The sequence below is a fragment of the Neopsephotus bourkii genome, unplaced genomic scaffold (assembly GCF_033783945.1).
Source record: "Neopsephotus bourkii isolate Nb327-2 ecotype Australia unplaced genomic scaffold, CSIRO-AGI_Nbou_v1 NB_85, whole genome shotgun sequence".
Classification (NCBI taxonomy): Eukaryota; Metazoa; Chordata; class Aves; order Psittaciformes; family Psittacidae; genus Neopsephotus; species Neopsephotus bourkii.
The window spans coordinates 72,526-86,081 of NW_026900602.1; the positions used below are offsets into that span (position 1 = coordinate 72,526).

Sequence of the window (13,556 nt, forward strand, 5' to 3'; positions counted from 1 at the left end):
CGAGCCCCGTCGAGGGCCCCGGGCCGCGGCCCCGCAAGATGGAGGCGGTGGCAGCGAGGAGCCCTCGCCCCGCCCTCGCCGTGCTCGGCCAATGGGAGCCGCGCGACGCCGGTGACGCGCCGTGTGCGACAGCCAATGGAGAGCTTCGTGTAGGAGCAGCAGCGCTAGGATTGGATGAGGGGAAAGGGTTGGGGCGCTGGTTGAGGGGGGGGCGGTGCGGTGCCTTGTAAAGGGTCTCGGGTTCGAATCCCGGTCCCGGCTCATCCCTGCTCCGGTTGCGGGACGGGGAGCGGGGATTTCCTCCCTCCCGGGGCTGCAGCGGGGATGGAGGGAACGAAACCGACCCAGAGCCGCCCTCCCCCCACCTCCCCCGGCCGAAAAAACGGGAAAGGAAAAGAAAAAAGAAAAATACTGTTTATTTCACACCACTACATCAAGTGCATCAATCCCCATGTCCCGGCCCCAACACCCCCCCTCCAGCCGCCTCCGTCCCTCACCGCTCCCCTGGAGAAATGGGGGGCGAGCCCCCCAAACCCGCTGTCCCCGGGGTGGGGGGAGCACACAGGGAAGCGGAGCCGCATCCGTTGTGGGGTTCAACCCCCCAAAAACCCTTTCAGGGCACTGGGGAGCCCGCTGGAGCCCCCAAACACCCACAGCGCTGTCCCTACGGTGGTGAGGGGGTGGGTGTCCCATGGAGAAACCCCTCCGAATTCAAAGCGGGGGTGAAATGAAAGCGGGGTTCAAGCCCCAGCGAGCTGCGACGCTACCTCCGGCACAGGGGAAAACGGCCAAAACATGGGGATCACTCCTTTTGTTGGGGGACACACACACACACAACACGGGAGGGACGGGACAGAGAGCGGTGAGCGCAGGCAGGGTCCGTCACAGGGCACGGCACAGGCAAGAGGGGGGGCACAAGGCAGGGGTGATGGCCGCTGTGAACACGCTGCGGTCGGGTGCGATGTGGAGCAAGGATGGGGACGGGACGGACACACGGAGACAACTACGGGTAAAGGGTGGTGGTGGTGGGGGGGGTGATGGAGACCCAGCGCCCCCATGGGGCTGGGGGCAGAAAGTGCTTTGATAGCTGGGGGTAATGGGGAGCGATGTGGGGGTGCAAGCGATGCCCGGCTCAGGGGATCTGGAAGACGTTCAGTTTGCTCGTGTTCTTGAGCGTCTGCCGCCGGTTGCAGAACCAGACCCGCACGACCTCGCGGTCGTAGTTGAGCTCTTTGGCGATCTCGGTGATCTCCTGGCCCGTGGGCAGCGCGTTCTTCTCGAAGTAGGCGTTGAGCGCCTCGATGGCCTGCGGGGTGAAGGACGTGCGGCGCTTCCGCTTCTTGGAGGGCTCCCCCCCGACGAACTCCATCAGGTTCTGCTGCCCCTCCTGGTTGCGGAGCTCGGCCTCGCTCAGCCACTTCTCCAGCACCGGCTTCAGCTTCTGCGCGCTCTTGGGGGTGATGTCGAGCTTCTCGAACCTGCCCCGGGAGCGCGGTGAGGGGCTCCGCGGGCACCGGCCCCGCTCGTCCCAGCTCCCTCCCTCCCCATGCAGTCAGGGGACGGGTTGGGATGGGGACACCGCTCACGAGACCGGCTCCGTTTTTCCTCCTCCTCTCCAGTTCCCCTTCCTCCAGCGTTCCTCCTGCTCTCATTTCCTCCCTCTCTCCAGTTTTCCCGCTCCTGCAATTTTTCTCCCTTTCTTCATCCTTCAGCCTTTCCTCATCCCTTTCCTTTCCTTCCCTTTTTTCTTCTTTCAATTTCCTTTCCTTTCTCCTTTCCTTTCTTTTCCCCCTTTTCCTTTGCTATTCCTTTTTTTCCTTTTATTCCTTTTTCCTTTCCCTTCCTTTTTCCTTTCCTTTCCTTTCCTTTCCTCTTTTCCTTTCCTTTCTCTTTTCCTTTCCTTTTTTTCCTTTCCCTTTCCTTTCCTTTCCTTTTTCCTTTCCTTTCCTTTCCTTTCCTTTCCTTTCCTTTCCTTTTTCCTTTCCTTTCCTTTCCTTTCCTTTCCTTTCCTTTCCTTTCCTTTCCTTTCCCTTTCCTCTTTTCCTTTCCTTTCTCTTTTCCTTTCCTTTTTTTCCTTTCCCTTTCCTTTCCTTTCCTTTCCTTTCCTTTCCTTTCCTTTCCTTTCCTTTCCTTTCCTTTCCTTTCCTTTCCTTTCCTTTCCTTTCTCCTTTCCTTTCCTCTTTTCCTTTCCTTTCTCTTTTCCTTTCCTTTCCCTTTCCTTTCCTTTCCTTTCCTTTCCTTTCCTTTCCTTTCCTTTCCTTTCCTTTCCTTTCCTTTCCTTTCCTTTCCTTTCCTTTCCTTTCCTTTCCTTTCCTTTCCTTTCCTTTCCTTTCCTTTCCTTTCTCCTTCCCTTCCCTTTCCTTTTTCCTTTCCTTTACTTTACTTTCCTTCCCTTTCCCTTTCCTTCCCCTTTCCTATTCTTTTCCTTTTTCCTTTCCTTTCCCTTCCTTTTATTCTTTTCCTTTTTCCTTTTCCTTTTTCCTTTCTCTTTTCCCCTTCCCCTTCCTATTCTTTTTTTCTTTTCCTCTCTCCTCTCCTCTCCTCTCCTTCTATTTCCTCTTTCCTTTTCTTTGTCCTTTCCTTTCCCACAATCCCAGACTGAGCTGGGTTGGAAGGGACCTTGCAGCTCCCCCAGCTCCAACCCCTGCCACAGGCAGGGACCCCTTCCCCTGGAGCAGGGTGCTCCAAGCCCCTGTGTCCAACCTGGCCTTGAACACTGCCAGGGATGGGGCAGCCACAGCTGCTCCAGGCACCCTGTGCCGGGGTTCCCCATCTTTCCAGCCCTTTCCCCGCTGTGCACCCCATGCTGGTACCTGCAGATGGCCGACTGGCTGTAGGCAGGACCCTCGGTGGCCGTCAGGGCCTGTCCCACCTGCGTCTGCGTCAGCCCGAGGGACAAGCGCCGGATCTTGAAGTTCTTGGCGAATTCCCGGATCTCCTCCAGGTTGATCCCGTCCTCCTCCGTGCTGCTGTTGGGAGCCGGGGGCTCTGCCAGGGCCAGGACATGGGAAGGATGAGGAGTGATGGCCACGGAGCTGCTTCTCCGCCCCCCCATAACGAGCATCCCCTTTGCTGGGCTCCACAGCACTTGGTGCCAGCAGCCACCCCCAGGGGTGCAGAGCACGCAGCATCCTCCTTCCCCCCATCCCAGGGCATCCCAGACCCTGGATTCCCTCCTCCCAGTGCATCCCAGTCCCTGCCGTGACTCACTGGACACCAGCTGGCTGACGGTGGGGGTCTCGGAGCAGGTGATGGGGACAGGCACGGAGGAAGCCTTGGCTGCCGGGGCAGGGTTTGGGATCACCACAGCTGACTGGGTGAGAGCTGGGGCCGGCTGGATGGGCTGGACCTGGGCAGGGGGAGAGGGGTCAGCGCTCCCATAGCACCCCTATGGCACCCCCATGGCCAGGGCTCCCCTGCTCCCTGCCCACCGGCTCCATCCCTGCACTGGCCATGGCATTGCTTTTGCTGAGTTTGAATGGAGGTGACACTGGGAACAGCCCAGTTCCTGCTGGGAATGGGGCTGTGACAGCTCTGGGATGTCCCATTCCCACATGGAATGGGGGTTTGGGGGGGGACCAAGGTGAGGCTCAGTCACATCCCATCCTGGCTGAGAGACTTGGCAGGCACAGAGTGGGATGCCCCATGGGGCAGCACTGAAGGGCTGGAGGGGTCACATCCCAAAGCAGCTCATGGGCTCCCAAAGCAGCGTAGTTGGGTACCAAAGCAACGTGGCTGCATCCCAAAGCAACGTGGTTGGGTCCCAAGGATGCTCACGTGCTCCCAAAGCCATGTGGCTGCATCCAGACATCATCCCAGAATCCTTAGGGCTGGAAGGGAGATCACCCAGGCCAACCATGGCCAAGCCAGGGCACACAGGAACGTGTCTGGGTGGGATTGGGATGGCTCCACAGAGGGGGATTCCACACCCACCATGGGCAGCGTGGGCCAGGGCTCTGCCACCCACAGCGTAAAGCTCTGGCTCCTGGTGAGGTGGAACTTGGGGTCAGGTCATGGCCACTGCTCCTTGTGCAATGAAGAAGAGTCTGGCTCCATCCTCCTGGCAGCCTTTGAGCTGTGATGGGCACTGATCCCCTCAGGGTGCTCTGCTCCAGGGCAACCAGGCCCAGCTCCCGCAACCCCTCCTCATCAGAGACCCCCGAGCATCCCTGTGGCCTCTGCTGGACCTCTCCGGTAGCTCCTTGCCTCTGAGGAGCCCAGAACGCTCAAGTGCTCCCAGAGCCTCATGGGCACATCCCAAGGATGCTCAAGTGCTCCCAGAGCCTCATGGGCACATCCCAAGGATGCTCAAGTGCTCCCAGAGCCTCATGGGCACATCCCAAGGATGCTCAAGTGCTCCCAGAGCCTCATGGCCACATCCCAAGGATGTTCCTGCGCTCCCAGAGCCTCATGGGCACATCCCAGAGATGCTCAAGTGCTCCCAAAGCCTCATGGGCACATCCCAAGGACGCTCAACTGTTCCCAGGGCCACACGAACACATCCCAAGGATGTTCCTGCACTCCCAGAGCCTCATGGCCAGGTCCCAAGGATGCTCAAGTGCTCCAAAAGCAACGTGGCCACATCCCAGAGTCACTCAAGTGCTTCCAAAGCCTCACAGCCACATCCCAAGGATGCTCAAGTGTTCCCAGGGCCACATGAACACATCCCAAGGATGCTGCTGCTCTCCAAGAGCCTCATGGGCACATCCCAGAGATGCTCAAGTGCTCCCAGAGCCTCATGGGCACATCCCAAAGATGCTCAAGTGCTCCCAGGGCCTCATGGCCACATCCCAAGGATGCTCAAGTGCTCCCAGGGCCACATGAACACATCCCAAGGATGCTGCTGCTCTCCCAGAGCCTCATGGCCACATCCCAAGGACGCTGCTGCTCTCCCAGAGCCTCATGGGCACATCCCAAGGATGCTGCTGCTCTCCCAGAGCCTCATGGGCACATCCCAAGGATGCTCAAGTGCTCCCAGGGCCACACGAACACATCCCAAGGATGCTGCTGCTCTCCCAGAGCCTCATGGGCACATCCCAAGGATGCTCAAGTGCTCCCAGAGCCTCATGGCCACATCCCAAGGATGCTGCTGCTCTCCCAGAGCCCGGCGCCATCCCCTCAGCCCCATGCCCCTGCCCGGTGCCCTCCGCTCACCTCGGTGCGGGCCGGGGGCTCGGGGGTGCCGGTTTTCTTGGCGCCGGGCGCCTGCAGGGTGCTGCCGGCCAGGGTGGCGATGACCTGGCCCTGGGCATTGAGCAGCAGCTGCGGCGTCACCGTCTGCACGTGCAGGCTCGGGGCCGGGGCCGGGGCCGGGGCCGCCAGCCCGGGGGGATTCACCACCCACGGCAGCGTCCCGATGACCTGGGCCGAGGAGGAGAGGCCGAGCTGGGGCTGTGCCCTGCCAGCACCTCCCATGCGCATGGGGAGCAGCGCTGGGGCAGGGGGTGGCAAAGGCAGGGCTGCGGTACCTGGCCCTGGGCGTTGGTGAGGATCTGGCCCGTGATGCCCTGCACGCTGGGGATGGCGTTGGCGATGACGGGGGTGGCGGCCAAGGAGCCCAGGAGCTGGGGCTGAGCCCCGAGTGGCGCCGCGCTGAGCTGCGGAGAACCGAGAGCCGGGGTCAGACGTGGGCAGCACCGGGGCCACCGCGTCCCCGTGCGCGGCCACCCCATTCCCCGCGGCAGGGGGGGTCCTGCCTCGCCGGGCTGGGGGGCAAGGCCCTTGATGTCCTCAATGCATCCTTTAGGTTGGCCTAGAGCGGGGCTGCCTGCTCAGCAGGAACCGGGCTGGGATCTCCCGCATGATCCCATGGGATGGGAGCGCTGCAGCAGGGGGCTCCATCCCCAAGCACCCACGGCTTCTCAATGCTCTCCACAGCCACAAAGGCACCAGCTCCAAGGCAATGGGTGCCCAACTTCGCACCCCGTCCTGCCAGGGTCCTTACTATGGCAGGGTTAAAGGCGAATCCGGCGGGCTGCACAGCGATGTGGGTCTGGGGGCCGGGCGGCGCGGGCGCAGCGCTGGGCTGTGGCAGGATGGGGGGCTGGCCGGGGCTGGGGGCGAACACAGCGGGGGGCTGGAGCGGGGCGCGGGGCTGGCCCGCAGCCGGCAGTGCCTGGGCCGGTGGCACCGGGGCTGCCATGGATGTGTTGAGCACGGCGGCGGCTGCGGAGCAAAGACACAGAGAGCGTGAGCAGGGGTTCGCCCCCCGGAGCTCCGCGCGCCCCCATATCCCACTGGCTCTTCCCATGGGAACCTGAATCCCCAAGGACTGACCCACAGCGGGGCTCATCCTGCCCCATGGGTGCTGGACCTAACCCGACCCAGCGCAGAGGGCGAGGGGCACCTCCAGGGTCCCATCACCTCCTCTGGCTCCAGATCACTCCCAGGACTCCCCTCTCACAGCATCATGGAACCATGGGATGGATGGGATTGGAATGGACCTGAGAGCTCCAATCCAGCCCCAGGGACCCCTTCCACTGGAGCAGGGTGCTCCAAGCCCGTGTCCAATAGGAGATGATTCCCTTCAGGACAGGGCACGAGGCCCTCGCTCCGGCTGCTCTCATACCCATGGGGCTGCCCCCTTGCAGGACCTCATCTGCTGCAGCTCGGCACCAGAGCCCAAGCCTAACCCAGCCCTCTCACCCCATCCTCTTGCCTTTCCCTGTGTGCTCGCTGCCATCCTCATCCTCCCCATCCCTTCTCCTGCACTGGGGCAGCTTTTCCTTTGGGGAGCTGCAACCAAGTCCCCAGCATCAAACATCAGCCCCGTCCTGCTGAGGATGGGCTGGGGTGGGGACAGCCAAGGAGCTGCGGGGCACAAGAGCAGCCGTTACCTTGCACACTGGCTATGGGTGCTTTGAATATCCCCCCTGTAGGAGAAGCAGCCGTCAATCCGGGGAGGGCAGCGACCGTTGCTGTAGGAAATGTCCACACAGCCAGCCCCTGCTGACCTGCCACTTGACCTGCAATACTGATGGGGATAAGAAGAGGTTGAGTAACTGTCCCTGCGGGAACCATTACTCCTGTCACAACTGTTGCTAAGTTTTCCTGAGTCAAGACCTGCAAAAGCAAACAAGATTCCAAAAAGAACAGAAATCAACGCCACTGCACACAGCATCAGCGGAGCATTAAAGTCTTTGTACAGGGGGGACCCCTCCCGCGGCAGCAGCTGGGGTGCCCAGCTCTGCCGAGCCCCCTCTCCGTGGGGAGGCGGCTGAGGGGGGATCTCCCCCTCCCAAACCCCCATCCCCTCGCCCATCCCAGTGCATCTCTGGCAGCACCTCGAGGCGAGGGCGCCCGGTGGAGGGATCGCCTTGGTTCGAGGTGTAGCTCCTACACCCCGCGCCACGAGCGGACGTCTCTGCCCTCGGGGTCCCCCCTACAGCCAGTGGACACCAACCCGGGGTCCCCCCCACCACCACCACCGCCACCTCCAGCCCGGCCCTGTCCCCCCCACCTCGCCCGCCCCGCTCTGTGTTATGGGGTAGTTACCTGTGGGGCCAGCGGGGCCAGCGGCTGCGGCTGCTGGCTTGGGCCGTGGTTGAATGTGCCAGCGGAGGGGACGGTGCTGGGGGATGCTCCAGCCACTGGCTTGGCTTTGCCTGTGGGGAGGGCAGAGATGGGTTGGAGAGAGGAATCATAGCAGAGAACCAGGGAATGAAATGGGGGGGAAGGGACCCTAAAGCTCCTCCAGCCCCAACCCCTTCCACTGGAGCACGGTGCTCCAAGCCCCTGTGTCCTTGAGCACTGCCAGGGATGGGGCAGCCCCAGCTTCTCTGGGCACCCTGTGCCAGCGCCTCAGCACCCTCACAGGGAAGAGCTTCTGCCTCAGAGCTCAGCTCAGGCTCCCCTCGGGCAGGTTCAAGCCATTCCCCTTGCCCTGTCCCTGCATCCCCTGTCCCAAGCCCCTCTCCAGGTTCCCTGCAGCCCCTTTAGGCACTGGAGCTGCTCTCAGGTCTCCCCTTCAGGAGCCTTCTCCTCTCCAGGCTGCCCCAGAGCAGAGCAGAGCTGCTCCGGCCCTCGCAGGAGAGGCGCTGCTGCTGCTGGAGCAATAGCATGGGCAACCCTCATCTGCACAAAGTGGGGGGGGGGGGCACCCAAATTACACCCCCCCAGGGAACAAGCACCCTCCTGTGGGTGTCCCGGGGGAGCTGCAGCCCCATAGAGCTCATGTGAGCACCCCAAGGTGGATGGAGCTTCCTCTGCAGAGCAAAGGGATTTAGGGGCTTCTAATGGGACGTGGTGGGAAGGAGGCAATGAGGGATGAAGGGAGAGGTTTGGGGGGGACCGTGTTTTATGGCAGGGTTAAGGCAGGAGATGCTTCCCTGCACCAGCTGCTGGCTCCAGAATCAGCAGCAGTTAAAGCAGTGCCAGCTCCTGACCTGCGCAGGGGCAGCTGGAAAGGGAAGGGACCGAGATCACCCCCAGCACCCTGCAGAGGGGGTCCCCATGGGCTGAGCTCCGTTGGGTCCTTCAGCCCTGCACCCAAAGGCACCGAATCACTGCGGCCATCCCAGTGAGGGGAACCCTTGCTCCTAATCCCTGGTGTTGGGGTTTGAGCAACCCCTTGTATTTATGCTGCTTGGTTTCTAATAATGGCAACTCTCAAGTGTAAAATCCACTTAATCCCATTTTGGTGTAAAGGAAAATGCCCTTTTCCTGCCTTTTCCTCGGGCAGAACCCAAAGAAAGCCCCGTTAATAAATAAAGCACCAGAGGGGCAGGGCAGCGGTGCTTGCAGGTGGGTTCGGGATGGATCCTATGGGAGGATGGGGGCGCTGGCCAAAAAGCAGTGAGGAATGAAGCAGGATGTCCCCACATGGGTCATTTCCAGCTGCATTCCCATGTGAGAGGGGAAGCGCCTGCAGCACAGGGTGAGGGGCAGAGGACCCCCAGACTCCAGTGCCTGAGGGAAAGCTGAGCTCCCAGCAGAGCATCCCATCAATGGATGCTCTCCCTATGGGAAGCACGTGCTCGAGGGCTGTGCTCCATGCGGGATGCTCCCACAGGAGGAACTGGGTTTGCTCACTCCTCTCCCAGCCTGGCCCAGGGATGCTCTGCAGAGCCTGCACCAACAGGCACTGCTCCTCCTCCCGGCTCCGACCCAGTGCTCCGGAGCCCAGCTTTCCCTGCAGGGATGGATGGGCAGGCAATGGGGCCGGCAATGGGGCCGGCAATGGAGCAGGGAATGGGGCAAGCAATGGGGCCGGCAATGGGGCCGGCAATGGGGCCGGCAATGGAGCAGGGAATGGGGCAAGCAATGGGGCCGGCAATGGGGCCGGCAATGGAGCAGGCAATGGGGCCGGCAATGGGGCTGGCAATGGAGCAGGCAATGGGGCCGGCAATGGGGCAGGCAATGGAGCAGGCAATGGGGCAGGGAATGGGGCAAGCAATGGGGCCGGCAATGGGGCCGGCAATGGGGCAGGCAATGGGGCCAGCAATGGGGCAGGGAATGGAGCAGGCAATGGGGCAGGGAATGGGGCCGGCAATGGGGCCGGCAATGGAGCAGGCAATGGGGCCGGCAATGGGGCAGGCAATGGGGCAGGCAATGGGGCAGGCAATGGGGCCAGCAATGGGGCAGGGAATGAGGCAGGGAATGGGGCAGGGAATGGGGCAGGGAATAGGGCAGGGAATGAGGCAGGGAATAGGGCAGGGAATAGGGCAGGCAATGGAGCAGGCAATGGGGCAGGCAATGGGGCCGGCAATGGGGCCGGCAATGGGGCAGGGAATGGGGCAGGGAGGTGACGGTGACCCCAGTCTCTTACCGGGTGCCTCCCCGCTGCCGGAGCTCTGGGTGCTGCCGGGGACGTCCTCACTGCCGGGGTGGCTGCTCCGTCCCGGGGAGCCCCCCGCTACCTCCCCTGGGGGCACCTCCAAGGCTTTGGGGTCCTCCTCGGCCGGGAGCGGGGCGTCCACGCCGACCTCCAGCACGCGGATGGTTTCATGGCCGGACATGACAATGACCTGCAGGAGAGCCCCACAGCGCCCATCAGTGCCGGGGGCTGCACCCCCAGAGCTGTCCCCCAAGGCCCCGTGCCCCAGCGCACAGGGAAGGGGCTCCCACCACCCCATGGGTGATCCTTAACCCAAACCAAGCAGAGCCCACGCTGTCCCCTCGAGGGGTGGATTGGGGGGGGCACAGCCCCTCCTGCTTTAGTGGCCACCCCATGGGCAGCAGCAGATGATGCCCTCCACAGGGAGAACAGGGCTGCAGCACCCCCAGCAGCACCCCATCAGCAGCACTGGAGCCAGTGCTGCTCCACAGCCCCAGGGGTCTGGTGAACCCCCTGCATCGGAGCATCCCAGGGTGGTTTGGGTTGGAAGGGAGCTTAAAGCTCCTCCAGCTCCTTCCCCTCCCCAGTGTGGGGGCAAACGGAGCAGGGGGCAGGAGCGAGATGGTTCCAGGGCACGCAGTGGGGCTCCAAACCCCAACTCCCTCCCCACGGTCCCCATGGCTGTGGGGTGCAGAGGGGCTGCCCGTACCTGCTCGTTGACTGTCAGCAAAGCCTCCTGCGGCTGCACGGCGCCCGTGTCCATGGTGCCCCAGCAACGGTGGGAGAGGGCTCAGGGCTTCCGCATGCTGCAAGGGGGGGACAGGGTCACACAGGGAATGGGGCTGGGGTGCAGAGCAAACCTGGGCCCTGCCACCACCTCCTCTCTGGTTCTAGCACCCAGCTCTGCCCCTCGTGTCCTGCCCAGGGAGGCTCCGGTGCCCTGGGTACCAATCACCCATCCCCTTGGCAATGAGCTCATGGGGCAGCGCTGTCTCTTCGCTGAGCATCACTCGCACAAGCAGGGAAGGGGCACTCCAAGGGTGGAGCCTTTCCCCCTTCTCCCTCCCTTTGGAGATGAGGTTCAATCCCTTGGGAATCCCTCGAAGCTCCAGGCACAAACCACCCGTCCCTCCTGTCTGAAGCCCAGGGCAGGCACCCAAAGGCTCGGGCATCACCCAAGCCCTGATGCTGTTTGCGAGCAGCAGGAAAGTCAACCTGCTCGTTCCTAAGGGCACCTGAATCAATGGGGATACCTCATGCAAGCACGGGATGAGGCGCTGGAGGTGGGAAGGGGCTCGACCCACTTGTTGGAAGCATCTCATCCTCTTCCCATGCCCTCCATGAGCTCCTTGGCTCACAGGCTCTGCCTGCACTGCCTGCAGGAGCACAGCCGCCTTTGTAAGAGGCTGAGGAGCAAAGTGTTGGGGTGCATCCAACCAGCCCCGATGACCTTGACTTGCTCCATGCATGGCCAAAGGTGTCCTTGTTTGTGTAACTGCTGCCAGCCTGGGGCACGCTGGTGCTGGTGGGAGTGACTGGAGCTGAGCTCTCCCCTCTCACAGCATCATGGAACCATGGGATGGATGGGGTTGGAATGGACCTGAGAGCTCCAATCCAGCCCCAGGGACCCCTTCCACTGGAGCAGGGTGCTCCAAGCCCCTGTGCCCAACCTGCCCTTGAGCACTGCCAGGGATGGGGCAGCCACAGCTTCTCTGGGCACCCTGTGCCAGCGCCTCAGCACCCTCACAGGGAAGAGCTTCTGCCTCAGAGCTCAGCTCAGGCTCCCCTCGGGCAGGTTCAAGCCATTCCCCTTGCCCTGTCCCTGCATCCCTTGTCCCAAGCCCCTCTCCAGGTTCCCTGCACCCCTCAGGCTCTGGAGCTGCTCTCAGGTCCCCCCTTCCCACAGCAGAGGGGCAGGATCCCCTCCCGGAGCTGCTGCTCCCGCTCTGGGGGTGCAGCCCCGCACTGGGGGGGTTCTGGGCTCAAGCTCACAGCCCATCCACAAGGGAGCTCAGCCCCGGACTGGTGTCAGTGCATCCCATCCATGGGGTTTCACTCCTGACAGGGAACGTGGTGCGGGCAGCCCCTGTTGCTCCACTCCTCCACATCAGCCCGGGAGGCACATCCAGGATGCAGGAAACACCCCAGCACCGTTGTACAAACCCCGTTATCCTTCCTCTGTGCCTCAGAAGCCACGGGGCTCCTGCTGGGGCCACCGAGCGCATCCTGCGCCGGAGCTGGTGTTTGATGCAGTTGGTACCCAGAGGTACTGGGATCCTGCTGGTCCAAAGGAGCCCCCATTGACTTCAGAGCCAAATCCTCCTCTGAAGCAGCGGGCGCAGGGCTCTGCAGCATCCACTCCAGTGCAGCAGAGCCAGAGCCAGGCTGCTGCCCATGGGAAGTTAATGGGCCCCCAGCAGCTCAGGCGATGGAGGCAGAGCAGGGGACCCCTGCCCCAGCAGCCAGCACAGGCAAAGCAGCCCCACTGCAGGCAGCAAGGGAAGGCAGAGGCTCCAGAAGAGCTCTGTGTAGAGCCCTGGCCAAGGGAGGGCAGCTGGGGCACAGTGGGGCTGATCCCATCCCATGGGGGTGATGCATTTGCTCCAGGTTCATCTCCCCTCTGCCCACTGGGGCCCAGCACAAGCAGAGCAGCCCCAGGGGCTTTGCTAACAAGGACCCCCCCCGGTGTCTGGTAGCAGCTTTCTCCTACACCTGAGCCTGGGAGAGGTGGGAAAGCTTCCACCTCTCATCCCATCACCTCCCTGCCACGGGGACCCCTCCCCAGTTCCCCAGTGCCTGTCCCATAGCGGTCACAGGGGGAGCTGAGCCCAAGCTGGGATCCCAAACTGGCAGCGAGAAGGGAACTGCCATCCCAGCTGGGAGGGAAGGGATGCTCTATGGGGGCATCCAAACCCACCACAGAGAGCAGAGCCTGGAGCCACGATGCCATGGGATGCTGAAGGCAGCCCCAGGTACTCACTCACTGCTTGGGGCTGAAGGGATGCTCTGGCAGGAGATGGGGCTGGCTCCTGGGTCCTGCTGGGCTGCGGCACTGGGGCTTGGGCTCTAGGGAGAGAAAGCCCGGAGCTGTCCCTGTGCCCAGCTCTGCAGTGAGGAGCAACCGGAGAACCCAAAGGCAGCCCCATCCTCAGAACCTAACCCCTGCTTCTTGATCCTCACCGCTGCCAAAGGGAAGCACTGGGAAAAGGAAACTCAAGGCAAGCCAGGAGCTGCTCCAAGCACGTGTGGTACCCAAGTGAATGGTACCCAAGTGAATGGTACCCAAGTGAATGGTACCCAAGTGAATGGTACCCAAGTGAATGGTACCCAAGTCAATGCACACGCTGGGAGCTTGGGGCCTGAATGATGATGCTGCTCTCCATCCCCAGCATCCCAAGTGCAAGAGCATCCCTCAGACCTGCAGGTCTCTTGTAGCACAACAGCAAGGCTGAAGAGAGCAGCAAATCCCTGCTCCAACCTGGATCCAAGTCTGGAGCTGCCCAGGGCTGCCCCATGGGAGGAAGACCCAAGGAAAGAGAAGAGCAGCACGAAGGATTCTTCCCTCTGTTCCATGCACTCCATTGAGCAGAGCCTGGTGCTGCTGGGTGCGAGTGGGCTGCTCCTCCTGCACCTTTTCATTTTGCTTCTTCACACTTGGTCCTTCTGGGTTGGAGCTTGCGATTAATGGGACCAGTGATGTGCCCAGCTGGTGGTGCTGGGAGCAGCGCAGGGAGGCAGCAGCTCGAGCAGATGGTGGCGAGGAAATGAAATGCACACACTA

At 62.1% G+C, this 13,556-nt stretch overlaps 1 protein-coding gene across 1 annotated transcript; it reads right to left on the reverse strand.

The window, feature by feature from the left end:
• Positions 1–1,065: 1,065 nt before the first annotated feature.
• POU6F1 (POU class 6 homeobox 1) lies at positions 1,066–12,991 on the reverse strand. Its single transcript, XM_061354918.1, has 11 exons — positions 12,752–12,991; positions 10,485–10,581; positions 9,767–9,965; positions 7,495–7,604; positions 6,837–7,062; positions 5,945–6,165; positions 5,469–5,597; positions 5,155–5,361; positions 3,211–3,349; positions 2,814–2,988; positions 1,066–1,478 (listed from the first exon to the last, which is right to left on the reverse strand). The coding sequence occupies exons 2-11, from the start codon at positions 10,536–10,538 to the stop codon at positions 1,133–1,135; spliced, it is 1,806 nt and encodes a 601-aa protein (XP_061210902.1). The 5' UTR covers positions 10,539–10,581; positions 12,752–12,991; the 3' UTR covers positions 1,066–1,132.
• Between the last annotated feature and the right edge of the window lie 565 nt (positions 12,992–13,556).